Source organism: Erpetoichthys calabaricus, chromosome 3 (assembly GCF_900747795.2).
Source record: "Erpetoichthys calabaricus chromosome 3, fErpCal1.3, whole genome shotgun sequence".
NCBI classification, from domain to species: Eukaryota; Metazoa; Chordata; class Cladistia; order Polypteriformes; family Polypteridae; genus Erpetoichthys; species Erpetoichthys calabaricus.
In genome coordinates this window covers 239,947,043-239,974,101 of record NC_041396.2, presented here as the reverse complement: position 1 = coordinate 239,974,101, position 27,059 = coordinate 239,947,043, and the positions used below count along the sequence as shown (strand labels likewise).

General features: G+C 35.1%; 3 protein-coding genes across 3 annotated transcripts; 1 reads left to right on the top strand and 2 right to left on the bottom strand.

Moving 5' to 3' along the window:
* The first annotated feature begins 5,419 nt into the window (after positions 1–5,419).
* On the top strand, positions 5,420–6,485 carry LOC114649485 (trace amine-associated receptor 13c-like). Its single transcript, XM_028798974.2, has one exon. The coding sequence runs from the start codon at positions 5,445–5,447 to the stop codon at positions 6,471–6,473; it is 1,029 nt and encodes a 342-aa protein (XP_028654807.2). The 5' UTR covers positions 5,420–5,444; the 3' UTR covers positions 6,474–6,485.
* A 9,737-nt stretch (positions 6,486–16,222) lies between these two features.
* LOC114649484 (trace amine-associated receptor 4-like) lies at positions 16,223–17,254 on the bottom strand. The gene has a single exon (XM_028798973.1). It carries the CDS (start codon positions 17,252–17,254, stop codon positions 16,223–16,225), a length of 1,032 nt encoding a protein of 343 aa, XP_028654806.1.
* Positions 17,255–23,603: 6,349 nt separating this feature from the next.
* Positions 23,604–24,623, bottom strand: LOC114649483 (trace amine-associated receptor 4-like). The gene has a single exon (XM_028798971.1). It carries the CDS (start codon positions 24,621–24,623, stop codon positions 23,604–23,606), a length of 1,020 nt encoding a protein of 339 aa, XP_028654804.1.
* Between the last annotated feature and the right edge of the window lie 2,436 nt (positions 24,624–27,059).

Here is a 27,059-nt window from a genome sequence, read left to right as displayed (position 1 = left end):
TAATGTCAAAGTGGCTTGTCAAAGCACCAGATGTGATTAGGAAATGGGTGAAAACATATGTTTTTAAAATCATGTGGACTTAGGTTAAAATATCTTGTTTTCTCTGAAACTTCATCACTACCAAGGAGTTTCAGCTCCATTCAAGAGTCCAGTAAACATCTCACAGGCAAACTGAATTCACTGACATGTTACTAGACATCTTTACACAACCTAGTTCATAGCACTGTTCAGTTATGACTGAATTTATTTTTTTAAACATTTTATGAAACTGTGTTTTATTTTTTGTTTAAGATGATCATCCTCCAGATTATTGACTCACATTCTGGTGGATTAATTTCAGCTTTGGAAAACATTGCAAGGGCTTCTAAATCTGATGGCCAGATCTTGAAAGAATTATCAGAGGAGTTTCATTGTTCATTACCTATCTTTTTGCCTATCACACCCCACTTACATGAAAGCTTTATACTTGTGTATGCTATTTTGAAAAACTTGCTTCCTAAATTGTGAAATTCACAACAATGACAAAAACAGAAATAATTCAAGCAGCTGCAGCTACAAAGGCAGTAAATATTTCATTACAGAAATTAATGTCAGACGTGCTGTTTAAGTGTAGCATTAGGTTAAGAAAGTGGTTCCCATAGTGAGTTTAAATGATGTGGTGAATGACTTTGGATATTCCATTCAGGTCCTCTACTTTCCCACTCTGCTCCACTCACTGCAAAATAATTGTTTAAATGCATATTTGAGTGTTACTTAACCCACCATTCCAATTAATCCAGATCAACTTAATATTTATTTACAAACTATAGATCCTATATATCCACAGTGTAACAAATGTGAAGGATAACAACAGTCAAATGCTTTATATTTAAGAATTAGAAAGCAAAATACTCAGGGCTTTACCAAGAAGTCAGGGATGTTTTTAAATAAAGCAAAAAGCTTAAAATATAAATTAGGGTAACAAAGAGCAGAGCAAGAGGGTCAAAATTTAAAAAAAATACACATAACCATTGCTAAATAGAAAGGACATAAATCGTAGTCAAAGAGAAAGGAGATTCATAACCTCTGAATCTAGGAATGATAATATCAAACAGCATGCTAAGTTTAGAATGAGATTCCACAAACTTGGACAAACAGGAAGCACACGGATTTTACCTTTATAACATCTGGGAAACAATGTAATGTGTTGCTCACTCCTGTTCATCCTGCCTAACAATAAAGGAACATAAAAAAAAATAAATTTGTAAAGTGGGAGAACATATTCCCTTTCACATTGTTAAAAAACTCTCACGTAAACAAAAAAGAATTTAAATTCCTTCACCTCAGAAACACCCAAAACATGACAACTATATTTTTTACATCCAATAAATACTATCAAAAATGAAAAACAAAACAGTGAAACATCACGGCAAAAAAAAAAAAACCATATATATATATATATATATATATATATATATATATATATATATATATATATATATATATATATATATATATATATATAATAATACGTAATGGCTATATATATACATGGCATATCTTTTATGTTAAAACATTCCAGATTTTGTGTGCATAACAGCAAAAGGCCACCACAATCCATCTTTTATGCTTAATACTTGGAATAATAAGCAGACCAGTGTAAAATTATGACTAAGAATGTAAGTTGGGCTTTTATGGCTAGCATCGATTATACATGGCACTAAAATGCTCTTCAGCCAGCTCCTCCACTCAAGTGCTATTTTACTCTTAAAAATACCCACTCTTCACATTATAATTTTACTCTATTGAACACATGCTTGGGAGAAGAATGCTTAGGGATGCAGCGTTGCAGAGTAAGGACAATATTGACAGTACATGCCATGTCCAACATTTTATAAAACAGAAGAAGTCTTGTTGGCCATTTTATTGCATGTAAAAGTGGTTGGGGCATCAGGGAAGTTACTATCTTGAAGAATACTTGTCACCTGTAATCACCTGTTACAAATGTCCCAGTCTCCCTTATTACATCAAGCTTGAGGTAATCTGTCACATGCACAGGTCAGTTCAGCATAACAAGACTAGATATCATACCAAAGAGACAATCTTAAATAGGTTAAGCTGCATAACAAAGTAAAGAAGCATGTCAGTTTGCACCAATTGGCATACAGATAAATGGTACCATCTTTAACACTTTTATATCTTTGAATGTCTAAAGGTCCCGAAATAGTTAAACAGATTATAAGTCTTTAGCAGAGATCTATATTTAAAGAGGAATTCTTATATAAAAATTCTTATTGCAAACAAAGTAAAAGATATTAATTGATATCGATTTATCATTCCTGTAGAAACTGTACAGGGAACAATAGGTTCCTTAATATCTTGGTTGCACAGGACAGGCACACCCAAAACAAGTTTACATAGAAATAATAAAACAAACATGGATATATTTTGCTTTTCTGTTACAAATCAGTAAAGTTACACACCTTAGAAACGAGAATACTGACATTTTTGATGTAATTTCTCTAACAATTTTTGAAACCAATGAACGTTTGGATTTGTTGAACCGAGTTTTGAACTAATGTTTTCAAAATAAATTTTGTTTTTCTTGGTATGATTATAGTACTAGGGTGTTGTACTGTGTTAGCCATTATGAATGTAGAGAAAAGTCAAGAAAAATGACACCTTTTATAACTAAAAAGATTACAATATGCAAGCTTTTGAGGCAACTCAGGCCCCTTCTTCAGGCAAGATGTAATGTTTACATTTAAAGTTTAAAGCTTATATGTTAACTGAAGAAGGGGCCTGAGTTGCCTCAAAAGCTTGAATATTGTAATCTTTTTAGTTAGCCAATAAAAGGTGTCATTTTGCTTAACTTTTCACTACATTCATAATGGCTAACTACATTGGTATGATTAGGTATGAGGATTTATAGGTTAATGAGGTAACTAGTCAAATTTTACATTCAAATTGGTTGTCTGGCAAAATCACCTTCAAGAAGCAATGTAATAAGAATTTGTCCACAGCATATACAGTTGCTAGGGACTGGTAGAAAGTCGTCTGACTAAAGCATAAGGGAGGTAGCCTGGGAGTGGTTCTTTACAGTGCATAAACTCTTGAGCATTTCTATTATTTCAAAGTGAGACAGTGGTGATAGATGTTCAGACTTTGTATGCTGTAGGTGCTATAGCTGGTTTAAAGCATCTCTACAGATCAGTAAAAGTGAACACTTTGAAAAAAATCTGATGTATTCATAGCAGGTTAAGTGGTGTTGCTTATGAGTTCTTTCTTTCTCCTTGCTTGATTCATAGTACAGTATGCCTTATTCTTGATGATGTGATTTCATCCCCAGAAAACAATAGTTAGAATTTCTTCTAATTTTTTTTCCCTTGTCAATAGACTCATCAGTTTTTACAATGAAAGATTTCAGGTAAATCCAGCTTTCAGCAAATAACAAATTTCAGTTACCCAGTTAAACACACATCTTCCTAGTCATCATCAAATTATATTCAGCAAGTGTTGAGTACTTCAATGAAACCACTACTGCAGGATTCCCAAACAGATTTCTTTTTGTTTCCACTTGCCTAAGGGAACACTTTGAATGATAAAAAGATGATAATCAAAGATAGTCCTGCTACTCATTGAGACTAGAAAGCAGGCGAGTCTTTATTGACCTTGTATTTGGATTTGTGCTGTTTAACATTATCAAGGAATTTTAAAAAAGGACTACAAAATGGCTGTTTAGTCATTGCAGATTTTTTGTTTTATCAGAGGTTTTCTTGTTTTAGACAGATATTAAAGTGATTAAAATAAAAAGAAGAATGATGCTTTGCTATTGAATTAGGATTTTTTAAAGAAGTTAATATAAATAGAATTTGTGATGTTTTAAGATTTTAATTTATTGCAGCTGCGGTGGGTTGGCACCCTGCCCAGGATTGGTTCCTGCCTTGTGCCCTGTGTTGGCTGGGATTGGCTCCAGCAGACCCCCGTGACCCTGTGTTCGGATTCAGCGGGTTAGAAAATGGATGGATGGATGGAATTTATTGCAGTCATATTTGTTCTGTCAGTATATTAAAATGTAGTTCTCTTGTATTGTGTAGTGTTTGAAATCACAAAGAGTAACTCTATAAAAGGAATATCTTATTAAATGTCATTTGTGCTGCCTGGTGTTGATTTGTTTAAAAAAAGAATCCTTCATAAGTATTTATTAAAACTGTCTTATATTTTTAAAGCATGCATATTTTTGCAGTTGATCCTTAAAGGAAATTAAGGGTCACTGGTGTGTTTGTAATAGAATAAGAAAATGAAATGCATTCCTTTAGATGTGCTAATAAAATTTACATTTTAATGTATTTATTTACATGCTTCCACTTTTGTTTTGCTTGTTTTTTTTTCAATTAAATGAACTGGGCATAAACAAAAATAGTAACAGAAATACCCCTTAAATAAACACAATAAAAATGTACTGTTGCAGACTTAAACACGAGTGTGTCTGTACCACATCCATTTGTTTACTAAAGCTATCTTTTTTATAATATGATTTTGCTGAGCTGAATCTTGAAGGCAGCACTCAAAAATCATGAATAAACTGGACAGAATGCCAGCCCTCTACTGGGAAAACGGATTAACGATCCACAATCACCTAAATTGAAACCATTTAGAGTCACCAACTATTAATTCCTTTGATTTTCTTTAATATGTGTGAAGCGGCTCACTAACATCTGTACAACTCACTCTTACTTAATTTCTATGCTCTTATATGATGGGAACACAGTGTCCAAAAACAAAATAATAATAATACCTATAGAGTTTTTGAATTTTCTAAATGTGCACACTTGTGAGCACGTATAATAGCATAGTCTTCATTTACAGATTTCTAAATAGTACAGCCTACCGTTATCCAAACACTCCAAAAGTGAGCCAATTGGCTAGATTTGAGCCAATAGGCAAACAGAACTTTCTGTGTGTTTGAATTACTACCAGTATAAATCACCAAGGCTGAAAGGAATAACAACTATTACAGTTCATCACTGGCCAATGAATGTGATGGAAGGTAATATTATACAAGCTGTTTTTCTTTGTAATACTTGATAACTTTTATTGTATATGATTGTTATAGAAAATGCTAATTTAAGTTAAAAGGTAATCAATAAGATGTATAATTGTATGTTTCATTCAAAACAAAAAAGCCACATTTAAGGGTGCATGATGCATCTTTTTTTATAAATAAATGTCTTTGTTTACATGTATTTTTTCAGGTTTAATGACAAGAGCTGTCCATGCTCATCAAGATACAAAGGTTTAAGATTGATTTAAAATGCAATAAACTTGCTAAAATATGGAATATTGTATTGTTGACTTAAAATTGTGTTATGATATGTTAACAAAAAGTAATACTCTTCAATAATTCATTTTTTATTTTTTTATTCTAGATTAATTAAAATTCTGCTTTGGTTCAACAGTTTATAATGAATTCAACATTTATATCTGCAGACTCTGTAGAACACTGTTTTCAAAATGTGAACACGTCCTGTGTAAAAGTTTCCAGGTCAGCTAGTGTTAAAATTGTTATGTATTTTGTGTTAGTGTTGGCTGTTCTTGTCACAATTTGTGGAAATCTTGTTGTGGTCATCTCGATTTCACATTTCAAGCAGCTACATTCGCCCAATAATTTTCTTGTTCTTTCTCTGGCAACGACTGATCTTTTGCTAGGATTGTGTGTGTTACCTTTTAGTGTCATCAGAACTGTTGAAACCTGTTGGTATTTAGGTTCTTTTTTCTGTAGGTTACATGCGTGTATGGATATGCTTTTTTCTACCGTTTCCATTTACCATTTGTGGTTTATTGCAATCGATAGGTATTATGCTGTGTGCAATCCACTGCTTTACACAACCAAAATCAGCATTAAAGTTATTTACATGTTTATAATGCTTGCATGGATTTTACCAAGTATATACAGCTTTGGCTTAATTTATTCTAAAACCAATGACCAAGGTCTTGAAGATCTGGTTGCAATATTGTCATGTGAAGGTGGTTGTCTTTTGCTATTTAATAAACTCTGGTCAGTGTTGGAATCACTAACATTTTTTGTACCATGCTTTATAATGATAGGGATTTATGCAAAGATTTTCAGAGTTGCCCAAAAACAAGCTAAAACAATACACAATATTCAAAACAAAATTAAAACACAAGAAGAAAAGAAAAGGAAAGTAAATGAGAAGAGGGAACAAAAAGCTGCAAAGGCACTGGGAATCTTAATGGGTGTATTTTTAATTTGCTGGTTGCCGTATTTTATTGATCTTTTAATTGATGGCAATATCAATTATGTAACTCCTGCATTTGTGTTTGATGGCTTAGCCTGGCTGGGCTATGTTAATTCTGCTTTCAATCCTTTGATTTATGCATTTTTCTACCCCTGGTTTCGCAAAGCACTGAAACTCATTTTGACTTTTAAAATATTTACTTCTAATTCATCAAAGATTAAGCTGTATTCTTAGTAAAGTTGATAAAATGGGTCTATTATTTCATTAAAATGGTTATGAAAAACCAAATTTTTAAAAATATATATTTTAGTAAAATAACTATGGAGTAGCATAATCTTCTGGATCTCAGTTTATATTACCTTATCTTTTGGTAATTATGCCTGACATATGTTTAATGGAAAAAAGAAAATGGAATGAACTTTTAAATGCTATTATTTTTAACTGCATTAATCAATGGAGTTATTTCTCTGTAATAATGAATCCAAAGAAATATATTTGAATAAAACTTTTTAATACTCACAATATTAGATGTCAACAGATATTACAGACTTGTTTACTAATTATCATCACAAGTATTTTTTGTATGATGGTATACAGTAAGTTGGAATCTTATAATAAATGGTTTCACTAATGATTAGCATGCTGTTGTCAGTGTATTTTTAATGCTGTATCCCAAATAAACTACAACATTTCAGGACCACAGTGGACTCTCTACTATAGTATAGTCTACAAGTTCTTTTGTTACTAATAGATAGATAGATAGATAGATAGATAGATAGATAGATAGATAGATAGATAGATAGATAGATAGATAGATAGATAGATAGATAGATAGATAGATAGAAGGCAGTCGCCATCTCCGGGCATGGAAACCACTCGGTAAGTGACAGTTCTTTGATCGATGTTGATCTCCTCGATAGACATGTTAATGGGGGTACAGTTGGAACAATGAAGGAAATGGGTACCTGAACAATGTAAACTAAGTCTAAAATACCTACACAATAACTATAATCGTAATAAACGAACAATAAAACAGCGGAGAAGCCGTGGATTAAATAAAAAGGCTGCAGTTATCAGCAGGGATACGTGAATACCGTGGCGAAGCAAGGAAGGGAATGAAGAGACCGGAGCGACGGACGGCCTTATATAGGCAGGCAGCCAACTACGTGGGAGGCGTGGGGATGGGGGACCCAACCGAGCTGCAGGCTATGGACGTATATATGTACGTAAGTAGGATTCAGTTAGTGTTGGGTACCCGCGTACCAAATTTCTTGAAGATGGGCCCATAAGTAACAAAGACCATTGGAACGTTCAATATGGCGGCCGACAGTGGCGTCATACCACCGAAATAAGTACGTACATCGGTTTCGTTTGGCCCAGGGAAGCCGCTTACCAAATTTTGTGAAGATGCGGCCATAAATAAGAAAGTTTAACATGGCGGATTTTGTCGACCATTATGCATAGAATTTCACAATGAAACCTGCTTAACTTTTGCTAGTAAGCTGTAAGGAATGAGCCTGCCAAATTTCAGCCTTCTACCTACACAGAAAGTTGGAGAATTAGTGATCAGTGAGGGCTTTGCCTTTCATTAGTTATTATATATATATATTGCCTAAAAGGAAAAAAAAATAAAAAGAAAACTTTTGACTAGGCAGTTTTACTCACAGTGAGTTATTATGCAGGTGTATTGCAGTTGGTATAAAGGAGCTCCAGTAACATTTCTTCACGGTTCTGTTTAATAATTCGTTAACTGGAAGTCCTCAGTGTTAGTGTGTCATTGTTCATAATGGCACTCAGTTTTGGTTTAATTCTCTCCCTCACATACTACCTCCATGGGACCCAGAGTGTGTTCCATATCTGAGCCTGCCTTTTCATAAGTTTTTTGATTTGGTGTGCCTCTCTTGAAGTGATGTTACCAGCCCAGAACACCAAAGCGTAGAAAGTTGCACTGGCCATCACAGACATATCAATCTAGAGATGTTAAAGAAGCAAATTTTTTAACCTGGTAGGTTACTGCAGGTTTATGACTTATAAAAGTCAGTGGAAGCACACTAAAATATTTTTAAGCAGATGCCATGCTATCTTTTGAACTGCAATGTATGGTACTGCATGAAAAATCAGAAGACTGGTATTATTCCATATCTTGGACAGTATCAGAAGAATCACCCAACCAAACACAAGGCAGTCTTTTTGGAAACTCTCCATTCAATCCGATAAGAAAAATATTGTATTTCCTGAAACTGGTATGAAATGTTTAACTAAACTTAATTATTGTATTGAATGTGATACAGCTTTTCCAAGAAAGCTTCTGTATTTGTAGTTGTCATATATACTCAGAGAGTTCAAATAGTTTTGCATACAGAATCAACGTCAATAAATCAAATTACACCATTGGTGAATACATTTCATACTGTATATTCCTGACATAAGGCAGTTATAATGTATGTGTTGTTTTTTTCAGTATACAGTAATCCCTCGCTATATCGCGCTTTGCCTTTCGCGGCTTCACTCCATCGCGGATTTTATATGTAAGCATATTTAAATATATATCGCGGATTTTTCGCTGCTTCGCGGTTTTCTGCGGACAATGGGTCTTTTAATTTCTGGTACATGCTTCCTCAGTTGGTTTGCCCAGTTGATTTCATACAAGGGACGCTATTGGCAGATGGCTGAGAAGCTACCCAGCTTACTTTTCTCTTTCTCTTGCGCTGACTTTCTCTGATCCTGACGTAGGGGGATTGAGCAGGGGGGCTGTTTGCACACCTAGACGATACGGACGCTCGTCTAACAATGCTGAAAGATTATCTTCACGTTGCTATCTTTTGTGCAGCTGCTTCCTGAAATGACATGCTGCACGGTGCTTCGCATACTTAAAAGCTCGAAGGGCATGTATTGATTTTTGTTTGTCTCTCTCTCTCTCTCCCTGCTCCTGACGGAGGGGGTGTGAGCTGCCGCCTTCAACAGCTTTGTGCCGCGGTGCTTCGCATACTTAAAAGCCAAACAGCCCTATTGATTTGTTTGCTTTTGTCTCTATCTCTGTGACAGTCACTGCTCCTGACACGCACTCCTTTGAAGAGGAAGATATGTTAGCATTCTTTTAATTGTGAGACGGAACTGTCATCTCTGTCTTGTCATGGAGCACAGTTTAAACTTTTGAAAAAGAGACAAATGTTTGTTTGCAGTGTTTGAATAACGTTCCTGTCTCTCTACAACCTCCTGTGTTTCTGCGCAAATCTGTGACCCAAGCATGACAATATAAAAATAACCATATAAACATATGTTTTCTACGTCGCGGATTTTCTTATTTCGTGGGTGGCTCTGGAACGTAACCCCCGCGATGGAGGAGGGATTACTGTATGTTATTTGGCTGTATGAAGAAAGGATCTGTCTATCACTGCACACGATGCCATTTAAATTAATTTCAGCTCTAAATAAAGAAATAAAAAAACTAAAAATAGCATTAAGGAACACCATTAAAAGTAAAAAGTATATCATTTAAGATGCATGTATAAGTGAATTTATGCCCAATCCAGCTGTTGCTCTGGTTTACCTAAAATCATGAATTGGGTAGAGTGGATTTAAAAAGTGAAAGGCTTTTAAGTGTAATCTGCCTTGACATCATCAACAACAACAACATGTATATTTTGTAAGACAAAGTGGGCTAGACATAATGTTGATCACATTTCACCTGCGCATTGAGTGCCCATCAAAGGACACAGCTGGAACCCCAAGACCAATATGAGTGAATCCTGATGTGAGCAGGTGAGGCCTTCCTGTGACAGTGAATTTGATCAAAAAGATCACTATTTTCTGCCAAAATGTTGGGGACACATTAGTGGTAAGAACCTGTCACACATTCTCATCTATGAGCAATCCTCAGGCCATGCAAATGGCTACATGGTGTAAAAGAATGTGTACATGCACAAGATATAGTGCAAAGCTAAGAAACGGAAGTGAAGTCATGAAGTTATAGCTGAGAAAGTGGTTACTAAACAGCTAGTCAATCCGGCATACAAGAAGGCTCAGAAAACACTTAACAGGCATAACAGGGCTAACACCATTGTGCTGCTAGACAGCCCGTTTTGATCAAAGTTCCATAAGAAGCCTAATGAACACTGAGGACTTAGCAGTACACCATTAAGTGCTTGATGCTTTCAGAGGCCTTAGACCTTCCTTGGGTAACCTTAGATGAGACAGGAAGCCACTTCTGTGTTTTCTTCCTTGCTGGTGAAATTTAGCTTTTTGTGAACATCTTCTGGATAAGTATATTTATGAACTGTTTGGATAAGTTTTTGTATTTTCTAACAAAATCAACAAATATCACTGTTAGTAATTTAAGTTGCAATTTTATGTGTAGCATATTCATGTTTCCGGATGTTAGACTAATATCAAGGTAACAGAAGTACACTCATTTTAAGAAACAGACTAATGCAATTTATTGATAAATACAAGGATTAAAGAAATATGATCAGTGCATATGTATTGACACAGAAGAGAGGACACAAAACAGACTAGCCAGAAAAACATATACTGTAATATACAAGAGGCTGGCTGTTTACAGACTATTTACAGTCCTAGTTTATCTTGGCACAGATAACGGTTTTATGATACAATCTCTTTAAGGGTGATGTCCAATGTTGTGTGGAATTGTTGCTGTTGTTGCTCCGGGTTCAAGTGGAGGACATTCATTGCATTGGAGTGCACTCTTTTTCTTTTGCTACATGGTGCTTTGCTTGTAGTGTATTGTGATGCTGCCTTACTTAGCTTGTTGTTAGGCTCTTTTCTGTGTCTTCTGTACCTTCATATGCAAAAGCATTACTCTTTATGCAACAAGAGTGCAAGTGTTGGATTTTATTAAGAGTAAATGGCGGGCTCAGTCACTGGAACAAAGTTCGGCTTGGCAGAGTGGATCATAGAGCTAGTTCAGCTCCAAAGCTCTATGGAGAATAACTTCCAGGCCAGAAAAAGTTTGTGACCTCTTTCCTCTGCAGAGAGTGGATGGCTTCTCACACCAAAAAGAGTGGTTTGTTGGCTTTCAGCTAACAAACAGAACAGATTACCAGCTTTCATTCACCAAAAGAGTGTGCATTGTTAGCTTTTTGACTCCCCAAAGAGAACAGATCTTAATAATTCAGTCCCCCCAAAAGAGACAGAAGACATGAATGCAGCTAGTTTTAAGGGAAGGTGCAACCTCTGGTGATTGGATTAAAGTCCCTTCCCGTTACAGTTCTAGAGCCTGCTTATTTTGTCCATCACATGAATGTCCATTTTGAGGCCTTTTGTCAAAGCAAAAGTGTAATTTCATCTCTGATTTACACCTTTGTTATTGGCCATTCACTCTGGGAATTCACATTTCTCATAAATCTGCTCTGTTAACAGGTATTGTGTGCCACTAAAAAGCCTAGCATAATGGACAATACCCTATTTGTCCTAGAGGAGTTTGGCTTTAGAGTACACATTAGATAAGGTGTGATTTTTAAATAATGGACTGCATTATGCTACTGTGAATTTATGAGTTAAACAGGCATTTCATAAACCTAAACCCCAGGCTGTTTAGCATCATGCATTTTTATCCCACCTTGGGATTTAATATGCAAATTAATTTTAGATTTAAATTGCATTAGGCTTATACTGTATATATGCAGGTAGATAGTGCCCTTTATACACTGTGGAATCAGAGATATTTTGAAGTTGTCACTAAACCTATAGTAATATGCTGAAGAACTTAAAAATAATGTTTTGCCATGCAAATCAGCTGAAAGGGAAAGATAAGCACAGAGACTGTGAGCTACACAAAATATGATTAATAGGGAAATATAATTGTTATATTGTGCTTGGGTCCACCAAACTCAAAACCCAAACATATCTCAAAAGACAGCAAGCAAGGCTCTGGATGCATGCTAAAAACAAAAGCACCCTAGCCTCAAACTCTAGAAGCATGTTTCCTGCCTGCACAGCCCCAAAAATGCTCTAAAAGGGAACAGTAAAACTGTTGAAAAGTCTCTTAGCACCGCAATACCAATAATTATTTAAATTAAAAAGTCATATTTTATTCAAAAGACATTTTTTATTCACAAAAAGGTAAACAGAAGTTACTATACGTATATCTAAAAGGCAAACCCCAGAGCAACAAAGCCAGCCCACAATCCCAAAATTAATAATAAAAATTCCAAAGCCCAGAATAAAAGAAAAAGAAGCACTTATTATAAGAATCAGTAATCCAAAATAACAAAAATATATCCATTGAACAAAATTGTTTGCTAATGCCCCAGCACACCATGGACTGCTGGCTCCAGCTCTAGCAGCAGCATTTCAGGGCTCAACATACAGAGGAAAAAGAACATAACTAGTAGACTAAAAGCAAGAATACATAACAAGAATTTAACCAGGACTAAAAAAAAATCAATATTTATAAATAAATAAATAAATAAAAACTAAAAAAAATAACAAAAAAATAAATTTAATAACACAAAAAAGAGACCAGGGCAGAGGTAGGGTAAAATCATAACAATAATATAGAGCTTTTTTTGGGTCTTCCTATACAGATACTGTATGTGAGCATAAATAATGCAAATACTGAACAACTGAAAAAGGATTTCTTTGACCAGGAAATGAGGCACTGAAAACAGGCTTAGGTTTAAACTAGGAGGACACTAAACCTGATTGGCAAAGTACAAAATGTTACACAAATGTTCCACAAATTCCTGATTGTCTTTGAATTCTTCTCCTAAATACCTAATGCAGAAACACAAAAGTTTTAGTTGATTCTATCCAGAATCTCAGACATTAAGAATACCATGGTGATCCCTTAAATAGCTTGAGAAATGACGACGTCTCACACAGTGCCACCGTTGAACATGTGACTGGGAATGAGCATCATTGCCTGCAGCAAAATGAAGGATGAGAAAGATGAGAAAACAAAATGGTGCTAAGGTGACATAATCAATAAAACAACAAATTGTAACAGCAAAATTAAATATTTATGAAAGAAAATAATAATAAATAATGTGGCAAAGTTATTATTTGGTTCAAAAACATAGACTGATAAAATATCTAATCATAAGATGACTTTTTCATGGGCATGGGAGTGAGTTAAATCTCCACAACAGAGGACAAGCCATTGCTTCTGTTAGTATTTCCTAATGTTATTCTGTCTACACTGCAATTTAAAAATGGGAACATGCTCTAACCAAGAAACCTGAAAGATGTGTAAAAAATTTACCACAAGAAATGGACACAAATTACTCTTAACCACTGGGCAGAGCTGACAGACACCTGCGAATTTAAAGTATCTGAACATCTTTGCAAGGTAATCCATCCGGTGATAGAATAATATCCCTAACACAGTAAGATCAGTGCAGTTTCTCTTAACTCTGTAATATTTAAAGCAGGTTTGGTTTAAAAAGTATGGCTAATTAATATTTATTACACTTTAACACATACAGTATATTTTCACTGTGTTCTGCCCTGATGTAAACAAGGATATTGGACTTGGTGCAGATTTATGTTCAGATATAATTTTCATTTTTTGTCTCTCTAACCTTGTACCCCGAAGACCTGTAAATATTCTTATTTCTAAAATTCAATTAACAAGTTGAGAACTGGAGACATATACTAATGTAGTATGGTTTATATTAAAAAAAAACAGTAAGATGCTTTTAAAAGCTAAAAATCCTTAAAATAAAGATACAGAACCATATAAATTATATAGATCGAATATACTCCTAATTGTGAAAGAAAAGAGTAGTCCAAAATATTAATTAACAAATTCAGATCTTTATTTTAACCTTATTTCTAGTAAAATTAACACCTCTCGTAATTTCAAAACAATTTTTATACAGGAATATTACTGCTACTTATGCTCCTAGTAGAAAAACAGATAGTTAATGCTGAATCCAAATATCTTGTTTCCCAATTCTTAAATTTTGAAACAGGGAAGGAAGGAAATAATTCTTACAGACAGAAATGAATACATAGTAAAATAAAAAAAAAGTTTATATTTAACTTCCACTTAATACATCATTCTCAGTGTAGACTAGTTTAAGTCTGTGCAATTTTTGCTACAGATTTTTCCTAACACACCACCTTCCCCAAGATGTATGTGTTCAATTCATGGGGACTCTGAAATGATTTGATATAAGCGAATGTCGATGAGTGTTATCTGCAGGGCACTGAGCCCACCTTGGGATGAGTAGGTTCTGTTTTATTATTAATGCTCCCAGGATAGGTTTTGGCTCTTACCCACAATCAAGCGTTTAAACATAACAGTTAAATAACAAAAAGGATATTCTTCTGTTCTTACTAGATGCTTAAACTGCAACCAAAACAAACTACCTCAAGTTTATTTACATTAACATCTTAACAAATAAATTCTCGGACTCAGAATTTGCAGGGATACCATTTACAACTAACTAGAGAATAACTTCTGACAAACACAGGGAAAATTCAAAAACTCCATATATTTAAATTGAAATTAGTAGCGCAAACCACCCTCTAAATTCGTCATCTCCAAAAGTATTTTTAAAGTAGTAAAATTATTAGATAAAATGAAGATTTTATGCTTTGGATCTAGGGTGCCTAGCTCTGATAGAAAATTGAAAACTGTATTATTACGATTCATATTGACTTAAACTCTGCTTGTAAATCAAGACTTTCTTCCTCATTAGATATTTAAGCATTAATGTGTTCTGTTAATTCAAAGAAATGTTAATTATGTATTTGTAGTGTTTGATATTTTTGGCATTGAAGAAAGATATATTTTTTTTTATGAATATGAAAATTGTATTTAGACAAAGATTGGTTTACGTGTTAGTTCTAGAATAGTTGTAGTTTGTTTATTTAGGAAAGACTGTGCCGTGGTGCAGGAGTTAATGGGAATGAGAAAGGCTTTTTTTCACTGGCATGTTGAGGTTTCCTTACAGTGTCTGTAGTGGTGCTTTGCTATTTTAACTGAGGAAACATAACACTGTAGTTAAACTTTGCCTGATTTACTCAGCAATAGAGTGGAAAATTGTGAACCAACAATGACTGGACATGTGCAGGCTATTGTTAATGCCTGGTTAAATTGTTAAAGACATCCTCACTTTAACCTGCTACTTCAACTTAATTTATTGGGCAGTGAATAGCTGTTTTGGAGGAAAATCTGCATTGGGTCCTTTTGTTTGAAGCTTTTTGACTATTACTGTGTAGGCTATGCATTCTCACCTACTCGTTGCTCTTTTCATTTATCATAAAGAAGTAAACAGAAACACTTTGCACTTCTAATCTCCTGATGTGTGTTGGCCTTTTAGGTGAGGAAAATGCTTCATACATTTCAGTAAACAAAATTAAAGGGATTATGTGCTCTTTCTGCATTCCTAAAAATGTACTTCTGTTTTTATTGCTATGTGTCAAATGTGTATATTCAATTTTATTTACAAACTTCTCTTGTTAGAATGTCAGATTTCATGCTGTAAAACAAAAGTTAAGCTATAGTGTCAATGAATAAATCTGTCAATTTATCACAGTTTCAGACTCAAGGAAGCAAAAATGCAAATACTAAGTTATGGTACTAAATCAGTGTGTACTATGAAAACAGTTCTTGTAATTATGCTCTATATAAACACTACAAATCTTTTCTTAATTCTAGAAATTGAATATTTATGTTACTTAACCTAAGAGAAAAGAAAAGCATTGTTCTCATTTTTTCACTGTCTCAAAGCAAGTTTAACTTCTTGAATCATACACTTAGAGAAACTGCAAATGACTAACTAATCACAATAAGCCAAATATTACTAATTACTATTTTAATCATAATGTAAGCAAAGATATTGTAATCGGTTCGTAAAAGTATTTGTAACAATGATAAGTATTCATAATGGATAAATATTAAAATAAAAGCTCTATTCAGAATCAATGCCTGGCTCTACATTTCCCTAATGCACATTTTAAAGGTTCAATTGAAGATCAACAATTCAAATTAGGAACAACTTCTTAATAGTTAGTTATTGAGTATAAAGCTGAATATCTGAAGAACCAGAGCTAAATATTCTGCCTGTAACAATCATCTTCAGTGCCTTCCGAAACCATGGATAGAAGAGGGCATATATTAGTGGATTGAAAGCAGAATTAACATAGCCTAGCCATGTTATTGTCTCGGAAATTGCCATAGGTGTGGAAAAATCAACATAAACATCAACTGCAATATCAATGAAAAATGGTAGCCAGCATAATAAAAAAATGCCCATAATTATTCCCAGTGTTTTGGCAGCTTTTTGTTCTCTTTTCTGGGTGACTCGCATTTTATTGTCTTCATCAGAAAGAATTTTTCTTTCCCTGTTGTTTGCAATTTTTGCTTGCCTTTTAGCAACACAAAAAATTTTAGTGTAGATCCCAATCATAACTACACATGGTGCAATAAATATAAGCGGACCCAGCAATGCCCATAATTTGTTATATAACAGTAGGCACCCACCTTCACATGTTAATATAGCCAACACATCTTCAAGTCCTTGTTCATTAGATTTGGAATAAATTATTCCAAAACTGCATACACCTGGTATCATCCAGGCAAGAAAAATAAATAAAGAAATAACTTTATAGTTGATTTTTCTTGTGTAGTGAAGTGGTTCGCAAATCGCATAGTAGCGATCTATTGCTATAAAACACAAGTGGTAAATGGAAACAGTACAAAGTAACAAATCCATGCATGTGTGCAGTCTACATAAGAAAGAGCCCCAGTACCAGCAAGTTTCAACGGATCTTATAATGCAAAATGGCAATACGAGCAACCCAACTAAGAAATCTGCATTTGCTAAAGAAAGGACCAGCACATTGTTTGGTGAATGAAGCTGTTTAAAGTGAGAAATTGAAATCATAACAAACAGATTCCCAAAGACAGTGAGCACAACAGTGAAAACAAGCAAGAAATACATAACAATTTTAAGAGCCAAGGATCTGTTGACTTTTACACAGGAGTTACTTACATTTTCAAAGCAATATTCTACTAGTTCTTCTGACAACAGACTTAAATTCATTATATGCACAATTAACTTTTAAAATTAGTCACTAAAAAAAAAAAAAATTCAGAGAAAAACAAATGTACTGTATGTACTGTTTACATATTTTAATAAAGGAGTGTTCTTTGATAGTTGATTATTTGAAATTGATTATTTTATTTATTTTTTATTTAAGTGGCAAAGATTACATTGAATTAGCAAGCAAAAGTATTACCTTAACCTAAATTAGACTGATACTTCTTCCTTTCCCAAATACCTGTTTTTCAAACCTCATTGTTCCATATATATGAGTATCTACTCAGCAATTATGACAAGTGCATCTGGGGGATTTTCTAAATAGCATATGCTAAACAGAACAGTACAATTAAAATACTATTATGGCATTTTTTTCTTTTCAAATATTCAAAAACGTACACTGGTATAATATGAATTATAAGAACATTAAAACATTTATTGTTGCTGCCTGATGACAGTATCTATTAAAGTGATGTTCTTGCCATTTTCTCAATTAGGTACATCATTGGTTTATGGATTTTTGCCATTTGCATAGCTTTTCTGCTTTCTGTACCTGTTATATTATTATTATGTCATGAATGACTCCCAGACTGTAATCTACATAACATAACAATGTCAAACCCACTTAATCTTTTTAAAGTCCACACTTTTCTGAATGTGCTGGACATACAGCAAGTTCCATCCCTGGGCACCCACACATCAGCTAACTTAGAATTGCCAAAGAATCTAACCTACAAATCTTTGGGGATGTGTGAGGAAGCTCATATAGACAGTGGGAGAATGTGAAAGCTTCACATGAAAATGACTGTGTGTGGGATTCCAACACAGGTCACTGCATCTGTGAAGCAGCAGTACTCTGAATTGTGCTGTCTGACTGTATTGTGCTGTAAACTTCTGCAACAAAATCTATGAACTGGAAATGATTAGAATCAGGCCTTTAACTTTTTTCTTTCTAGTTTTGTTTTCAAAATTTTTATTAAAATCAGCTACTAATGGGTAAGCAAAAAGATTAAAATGGTACCAGTTTAATTAATTAGACATTGTCTGCTATGTAATTGTTCTGCCCCACATGCTGTTAGCTGTTGCTGTTATTTGTTGAATTGTGCTCCCCCTTTGTCTTGTCATTTATTAACATACCTGTCAGTCATGTCCCACACTCACAGTAGTGTCATAAATGTCTATGAAACTCACGTAAAGCATGTAGATCCCATAATAATCATTTGAATACAATACACCCCATGTGTCTCACGTAGGCACCCCTTTATCTCTTGTTTCGGTCACGTCCGTAGCGTATCTTTAAGGTATATAAACCCAGGGTCTGGTTAGTTGTGGTACATAGCAATTTGAACTTCTGTCTACGCGCTTCTCTTTGTCCTGATCCAACTGTGGAAATCACTCGCCTTGTAAGTGTCTTTTAAAGCTTTATTGTTTAATGCATACTGTCTGCTATGTATTGCTTTGTAAATCATTCTTTATTGTCTTTGGTTGTACACCTGTATATACCTGTATGTTTCTTTTGTATATATTTTAGTTTACAACGAGGTACGTCCAGTAAAAGCCTTCAAGAAAGCTCACCCCTTGTCGTTTTTATGTGGATGTGCCGAGTTGTTTAAGCTCTCTGCGGCCACGTTGCATGGACAACGCGGAGTGAGGCAGAAAAGTAATAACTGCCTTCTGGTTATTAAAAAAATAGTAAAAGTTTTGATAATCATATGAACTCATAAAAGGGTAGAAAATTGAAAACTCTTAAATAACTTGTTTTTTCTTTAAAGAATGGTATTAAAATAAAAAAAACATTATTTTTACTAGAAAAAATGAAGCCTAAAGTGCATGTTGTTTTGCTTTTCTTCTGGATATAGCAATATGAAAAAATGGATCAGTAAGTACTGCATTGATCATTTTTATTTTAAACAAAGCATTTGACCACAATAACCCAGGACTATACAAACTTCAACGGATGGTGTGACAATGCGGGTTCTGCTCTACCTGCCATCTATACCACATTCGACCCCCCATAACCCTCCAGCTGCCTGGGAAGGCTCCATGCCACTGCCAACCCTGTGCAACTGGCGGCCCAGGTCTACAGGTCGGCCACACTACCACTGCACTAAAATTGATAAATAAATAAAAGCACTAAAACAATCCCACAATAAAAACAACCCAAGCCCCCCTTAAAACAGGACATAAAAGAATAAGAACTTTTAAATGACAATAAAAACAATCAATAAATAAATGTCCATTAAAAAAGCTCTGTCCTTTAAAATGTCCTCCTCCGGCTTGGGTCCGTGGGTTCTTTTCAAAAAAGTCTGGCACCAAGCCCACTGCCTGCTCCATCTCCTCTTCTGTCCCCACTGCCAGCTCATCGCACCACTGCCACCAAATGTGATGATGAAGGTTCTGCTCCACCTCCCATCTTGCTTTCGGGAGCCCTTTTGACATGAGTTGTGGACCCGCTATATCACAGATGGTGGTAGAAATGTAAAGTTTTTAGGCTGCTTTGCTGCATCAGGACCTGTTAAGCTCTTCATCGTACCAGAGGATACTTCTGGATATTGTGAGACCATCTGTCAGCCGATTAAAGCTCAACTGAAAGTGGACCCTGCAATATGACAATAACTCTGAAAATACCAGCAAACATACCAAGCAGTGCAGGATTTACGTATAAGCTACACAAGCTATAGCTTAGGGCCCCTGCCTTCTTGGGGGCCCCCAAAACAAATTGTCCGAGTGAGCAATTGTCATATATACTTAAATATACTACAGCATTATTTGTCCCAATCAGGCCCGGCCTTAGGCATAGGCGAAGTAGGCGACCGCCTAGGGCCCCGGCGTCCGGGGGGCCCTGGATCGACTCCTTGGTCTAATTTTCACGCATTTCACAGAGCTTCCAGGGGGGCTTCGCCCCTGGACCCCCCTTTCGCCTAGGGCCCCATAATACCTAAGACCGGGCCTGATACCAAGCAATAATTGAGAAGAAAAAAATAAAGTGTCCTGGAATAGCCAAGTCAAAGACCAGATTTGAATCCCAGAGGGGATTTGAAATGAGCTGTAAATGAAAGAAAATAATTCTGCATGGAAAAGTAGGAAAAACTTTTACTGGTTGATGTCAGAGACTGGTACACGGATTTGTTAGGCAGTAAGTGGACAGTTAGTTCTTGAAAGTGGTACAAAAATGACAATCTGTAAACTGGTGACAGTGTCATGGGTGCCCAAGGCTCATTCATGTGCATAGAGAGTGAAGGCTTGCCCTTATGGTGTGATCCCACAGAAGAGCTACTTTAGCACAAATTGCTAGAAAACGTAAAGGTGTCAAAACACATAGTGCATTGCAGCTTGCTGCATATGGGACTCCGCAGCTGCAGACTGATCGGAGTGCCTATGCTGACACTTGTCCACTGCCAAAAGCTCCTACAATGTGGACACTAGGAGAAGCCACAAACCTGAAACTCCAGGCCGCAGCTACAGAGACACAAGTCCTGGGTTTACACAGAATATTTTTATTTTAAACAGATACCTTTACACAGGCTTCAGGTCCACTATAGTAATGCTATTTCTTTCCTATCTTTGCTATACTAAGCTTCTGACCGGAAAAGATAACAGCAAACATCCACCTGCTCTGTCATTAATGAGACCTCCTAACCAGAAAAAGACTTTGACTTTTGTTTTCTTTTGTTCACACTGATGTTAATTTTTTCTTTGACAGCTACATATATTTTTTCATTTACTATTTCTTTTAAAGCATAATGCTGTAAGCTGCCAAGAATATTTATTTTATTAACTTCATATTTCACAGGTTTGGGTGATGAAATGTTTATTTATGAAAAGCATTAAATACGGCATAACATATATCAACAATGGAGTACTATTGCCTCCCTGTGGTTTCCATCTGAAAAAAAAACTGTCAGCATAATTAAAATTGAACTGTTTATTAAGGATGCTATGTTAGATTTTTTTTATTGCATCTTAAAGTTTTCAAAAATATTTTTAGTTCATTGTGTGGATCAGGATCAAAGGGTAACTGGTAGCTTATCAATTGGGGAATAACTTACTCAAAATGGATATCATTGCCTCAAGCAGTACACACAGAAACAGAACTCATGGGGCAATGCCACGAGGACAGCTTTACCATCAGCCTGGAGAAGTTCACCCTGGATATAACAGATCTCTACAGCCTTCCCTACCCTCATCTGGTTCACCTCCTGTGCAGTCTCAATGAGTTTGGGTGGTTCACAGCTAAGTGGAGGATCAGCCTCAAGAAATTTGGACCCCAGATGTCCAACATCCTAGCCTGAGATTCAGCTTTAAACAGCTGCTCAAAGTAGCCAGCCCAGTTGTTCACAACTGCAGCATCACTTGTAAGAACCGTTCCATTACCAGCCCTGAATGCGAATCTCCAAGGAACAGATTTGGATATGCATAATCCTTCAATTCCTCTGTAAGCAGGACGTGGGTCACTAGATCATAGATGGTGTGTCACTTGCTCACAGACTCATCAAATAAACACTTCCTTATCTGCCCTCAAATCCCTTGCAGCCATCCTTCCTTGTACAGACAGGAGTTGCCATCAAGACATGCGCTGCGATTCCTCTCGATATCCTGAAGAAAAACTTTTTTTTTTAATTTATGTTTTTGTTTTGATGTTTATTTATCTAAAAAGATCCAGCCTGGATGTCAACAGCCTGTTGATATCATCTGCTTTCATTATCCACCTATCTTTAAATTGTAGGAAGTCACTTTCCCAACTAGGTTTCATCAGGAGCCAAAGTTTATTATCTTGCCTTACAGCATATATTTCTGTATATATAATATATAAAAGAATATATGCTGTACATATTCAATACTGGAAGCTTTTCAGATATAGTGTCTGTTCATGAGATAATGTCCAATATAGTTGCCATAAAATACCGTACACTGTTACTTTACTTCACTAATATATTCATTTTTGCCTTTCATTTAAAGCTTGTAATTATTATACACTGTACACCTGCATGCTAATTTTTCAAAAATCAATTTGGGTATATCACTTATGTATTTATGTACCGTAAAAGTGATCACATCATATTATATTATGTTGATGTGAAGAAGAACCATATAGTTCTAGTACATGGTGAAACAATATATTGCAAAATCATATATGAAATCATATAAAATTAATGGGGGCGGCACGGTGGCCTAGTGGGTAGCACTGCTGCCTCGCAGTTAGGAGACCCCGGTTCGCTTCCCGGGTCCTCCCTGCATGGAGTTTGCATGTTCTCCCCGTGTCTGCGTGGGTTTTCTCCGGGCGCTCCGGCTTCCTCCTACAGTCCAAAGACATGCAGGTTAGGTGGATTGGCGATTCTAAATTGTCCCTGGTGTCTGTGTGTGTGCCCTGCCCAGGGTTTGTTTCCTGCCCTGTGTTGTCCAGCAGACCCCCGTGACCCTGTAGTTAGGATATAGTGGGATGGATAAAATGAATGGCCCCAACCATTTATTTACAGTACATTATTATCATAAGAAAAAAAGCAATCTACCTTTCAGTTTCATAAATCTATGCTCTTAAATACTATTTATTTTTCTATCTAATGCAGTTTTTGTGTTAATTAAAAAATTATTGATAAACATGGGTAAAAGAAAATATATACTGATTGATTTATTTTGTTCACTACAAAGACAAAAAATTAACCTGAAAAGTAAGGGTTATGTACAATGAAATATATTGAAGGAGAATACAGTATTAACAATTTTGTTATCCCAAAGATACAAACTTTTGCTTTATTAAATACTCTATTAACTGGGTGATTACATTCATCTCTATTTAGAAATAACGTTTTTCCATTTTCTATTTGTGTTCAGTCCATTGTCACTTTACTTTATGAAGAAATAAGTCTATATTGGACCAAGGCACAGTTTTCCTATTCAAATAATTAATGTTTCTGGTCACAGTTTAGTTTAGATATTCATTATAAAGCAGCTGTTAACACTCTGTAAATATTTTATTAAATATCTTAGTACAGTAATAATCAATCATTTACATTAAAAATAATAAGACTCTTGAAATTTGTTACTGTCATTTTTTATTAGAAAGGCTTATTTTAAATATAATTTGTAACATGCATATTGTTTTTACTAAGTTTTAATAACAATTGAAATAGTACTTTGATATGTCATTCATAATATTTACATTAATACTGTTATCTTTTTATAACACCAATACAAATTAAATTTCTTCCAAAATAATATCATATTAGAATATTTAACTTTATTTAAACTAACATTTGTGATCTCAGCTTCAATACTCCTAATCATTAATATTAAACTGAAACAGTGATTAAAGACTTTGGTACAGAATTAACATTTTATAATACAATTAAGTTTATTGAGAAATAAGCTGAAAATTTGATGAACCTGTCCTAAATATTTTGCCTGTAACAATCAACTTCAATGCCTTGCGGAACCATGGATAGAAAAAAGCATATATTAATGGATTAAACGCTGAATTAACGTAACCAAGCCATGTAACGGCTTCAACAACAACCGGTGGTGTGGAAAAATTGATATAAACATCAATTGCAACATCAAAGAAAAATGGTAGCCAACACACTAAAAAAATGCCCATGATTATGCCAAGTGTTTTGGCTGCTTTATGCTCTCTGTTTTGGTTAGCTCTCCTTTTATTATCTTCTTCAGAAAGACTCTTCCCTTCCTTGTTGAGGATTTTTGATTGCTTTTTAGCAACTTTAAAAATTTTTGCATAAATCCCAATCATAACTACACAAGGAGCTATAAAATTTAATGGATCCAGCAGTGCCCATAATTTATTAAACAACAGTAAGCACCCACCTTCACATGTCATCATGACCACCACATCTTCCAGTCCTTGGTCATTAACTTTGGAGTAAATTACTCCAAAACTGTATAAACCTGGGATTATCCAGGCTAGAGCAATAAACAAAGAAATAACTTTATAGTTTATTTTTGTTGTGTAGTGAAGTGGATCACACACTGCATAGTAGCGATCAATTGCAATAAAACACAAGTGGTAAATAGAGACAGTACAAAGTAACAAATCAATAGTTGTATGCAGTCTGCAAAAAAAAGAACCCAAATACCAGCAAGTTTCAACAGCTCTCATTGTGCTAAATGGCAGCACAAGCAATCCCAACAAGAAATCTGTATTTGCTAAAGAAAGCACTAATACATTGTTGGGTGAATGGAGCTGTTTAAAGTGAGAAATTGAAATCATAACTAATAGGTTACCAAACACAGTGATCAGAATGGTGAAAACAAGCAAGAAATACAGAACTGCTTTAAGACTTACAGGTCTAGAGACCTTTACACAAGATTTCACAACATTTTCAAAGCAGTACTCTACAGGTTCTTGTGATACGTTCATGTTATACAGTACAGTATAAAGAGCAAAAATAGAAAAGCTTGCTATTCAATAACTGTAGCTCAATTCCAGACCTAAAAAAATAGGAAATTAGTTAGAAGAGAAATAATAGCCAAATCCACGAATGTATTATTTAATGTTGTATCCTGTAATGATTTACTGTAAAAGCCTATATTGAAAATTTTGTTCTCAGTATAACAAAAATAATAAATTTTTCTATGTACATTAAGTAAAATTATACAAAATTACTAAATTACCAATTACACTAAATTGGTAGTACTTCATTTATCAGTAATACTTTAGATGAAGTAAACAGTGTAATTACCTTTACTTAATGTATTACTTCATTCCTACTCAAATTTCTGCTGTTCATACCTCACGTTTCACACTCACACACACACATATATATATTTATACACACATAAATATGACAGCAGTGTCTAAGGGATTCTCCAAACAGTATTGGCTAAATACAACATTGCAATTTAAATATGATTAATGCATTTGACATTCTAGGAAAGACAAAGTGAAAGCATCTTAGAGCGACACATTGTGAAATATATTAACTCGTACTTATTTTATAAATGCTCAATACTGTCTAAAAAAATTAAATATGTGATTTATACAGGCAGTGTTTTAGCATGTTCTATTATTTCATGCTTTATTACAAATATATGTAATCCATGGACATCCTAATAATTATGTTTTATTCTGTGCTGTTGATATTTGTGCCCTAGTCTAGCAGTAGCAAACCCAAGTTAGATTTACAGTATGTTCAGAACAAATTGTCAATGAATTGTACTTTGTATTCACACATTTGTATCTGCACACAAACTCAGTTAATTTAGGTTAGCTGATTACTTTTAAAGTTATGCATGCATTATGCAGACACATATCAAGAAATGCTATAGCAATTTAGTCTTGCATTAACTGATTGGTTGTTTACTATGGTGGAAAACCAATATTTATAAAAATGATATACATGGGGGGTATTTTCCGTACGTCGCTTAAATCATCCAAGATCAGGTGACTCATCTTGGATAAGTTTATGCCGGTGACACTCATCCGGGATAGGTCGGTTTTTCAAACGCAGCCGTGTATTAGATTAGTCTAGCTGGATCTAATCATACGAGATGAATGTGCGTGCCCGCGCTGAGTGAAAAGCCCATATATATTGAGTCTAGAAAACATGATCAGCAAGTCTTTGATAGGCTGTAACAAAATGACAAAAGAACGGGCGCATTTTTTTTTCACACACGCGGCGCAAGACCTTTTATTCGAAGGACATGAAGAATTTCAAGATTTAATATACACAAGGGGTAACACTGCAAAAGCAGCCCAGACCAGAAAAGATGGCTGGCAAAAAGTGGCCGTCAAATTAAACGCTAAGTAGTGTGCATTGTACTTACTGAATGCAGCATTTCATTTCCTATGTGTCAGATTAATTATTATTTAATATGTCATAATTCCAGATCAAACGTGAGCACAAGGATAACATGGGAACAGGTTAAAGTGAAGTACAAGAATATACTTCAAACTGGTAAATATTGGTATATAACTATTTAAAGAATTGTTGACATAAAGAATCATATATAATATAAAAAAACATTAATTTTAAAGCTAATAAGGAGGCAGACAAGCAAAAAACAGGTGGAGGTCCACGCGGTCCAGACCTAACCCCTGCAGAAGAGTTGGCTCTCCAGCAAAATGCCCATCACCCTGTTTCTGAGGGCATTCCAGGGGGAAGCTCCTCCTCAGAACCAGTGGCAGGATGCAGTGGTCACTTCATTTCAGGTAAAGGATGGTCATTGCATATATTTGTCCTCCATGTGTGCCATAGGTATGTTCCATATAGCCCTCTTTTTTGTTGGGTCAGTTGCAGTGAATGTCATATCCTTAGAACCTGTGTCTGACCAACGAGATATTGACGAAGGTCAAATATTTGATGAAGACACTGTGTCTGATTATTCATCAGGAGGAGAGGTACATTTTCCAAATAATGTTTGATCAAACTGCACTCTGATCAGTCCCATGTGCCCCAATCACATTTGGAAATCCTGGTAATGAGAATGTTAGGCTGATTGTGGGATTCTTTATGGAACTGTGGGTGTTTTAGCCTGTGTATTACCTACATGCAATGGCATGATACACCTCTTTTATTGTCTGCACACGCAGGTGTTCAGGAAACACAATGAAAACCCGAAGGAAATGTTTCAGAGCCAAACAGACTTTACAAATTGCCTGGCAAACTGCACTTTTCGATAGGTGTTCCGCATCGCCTACAGTATATAAAAAAGTGCCGCTTGCAAGAAACCTCAAAGCAATGCCTACTGTCTGTGTGGTTGTGAGAGCCCGACTTCGCCGAGTTTGACTTCGAATATACGGAGCTAATAAATCTTTGAGGTACAATATTCCACCTCGGCTAAAGTGGTATCTTTC

Bases quoted from the DNA above. Each gene is read 5' to 3' on its own strand.
- LOC114649484 (XM_028798973.1), bottom strand. From the start codon at position 17,254: ATGAATTTAAGTCTGTTGTCAGAAGAACTAGTAGAATATTGCTTTGAA.
- LOC114649483 (XM_028798971.1), bottom strand. From the start codon at position 24,623: ATGAACGTATCACAAGAACCTGTAGAGTACTGCTTTGAAAATGTTGTG.
- LOC114649485 (XM_028798974.2), top strand. From the start codon at position 5,445: ATGAATTCAACATTTATATCTGCAGACTCTGTAGAACACTGTTTTCAA.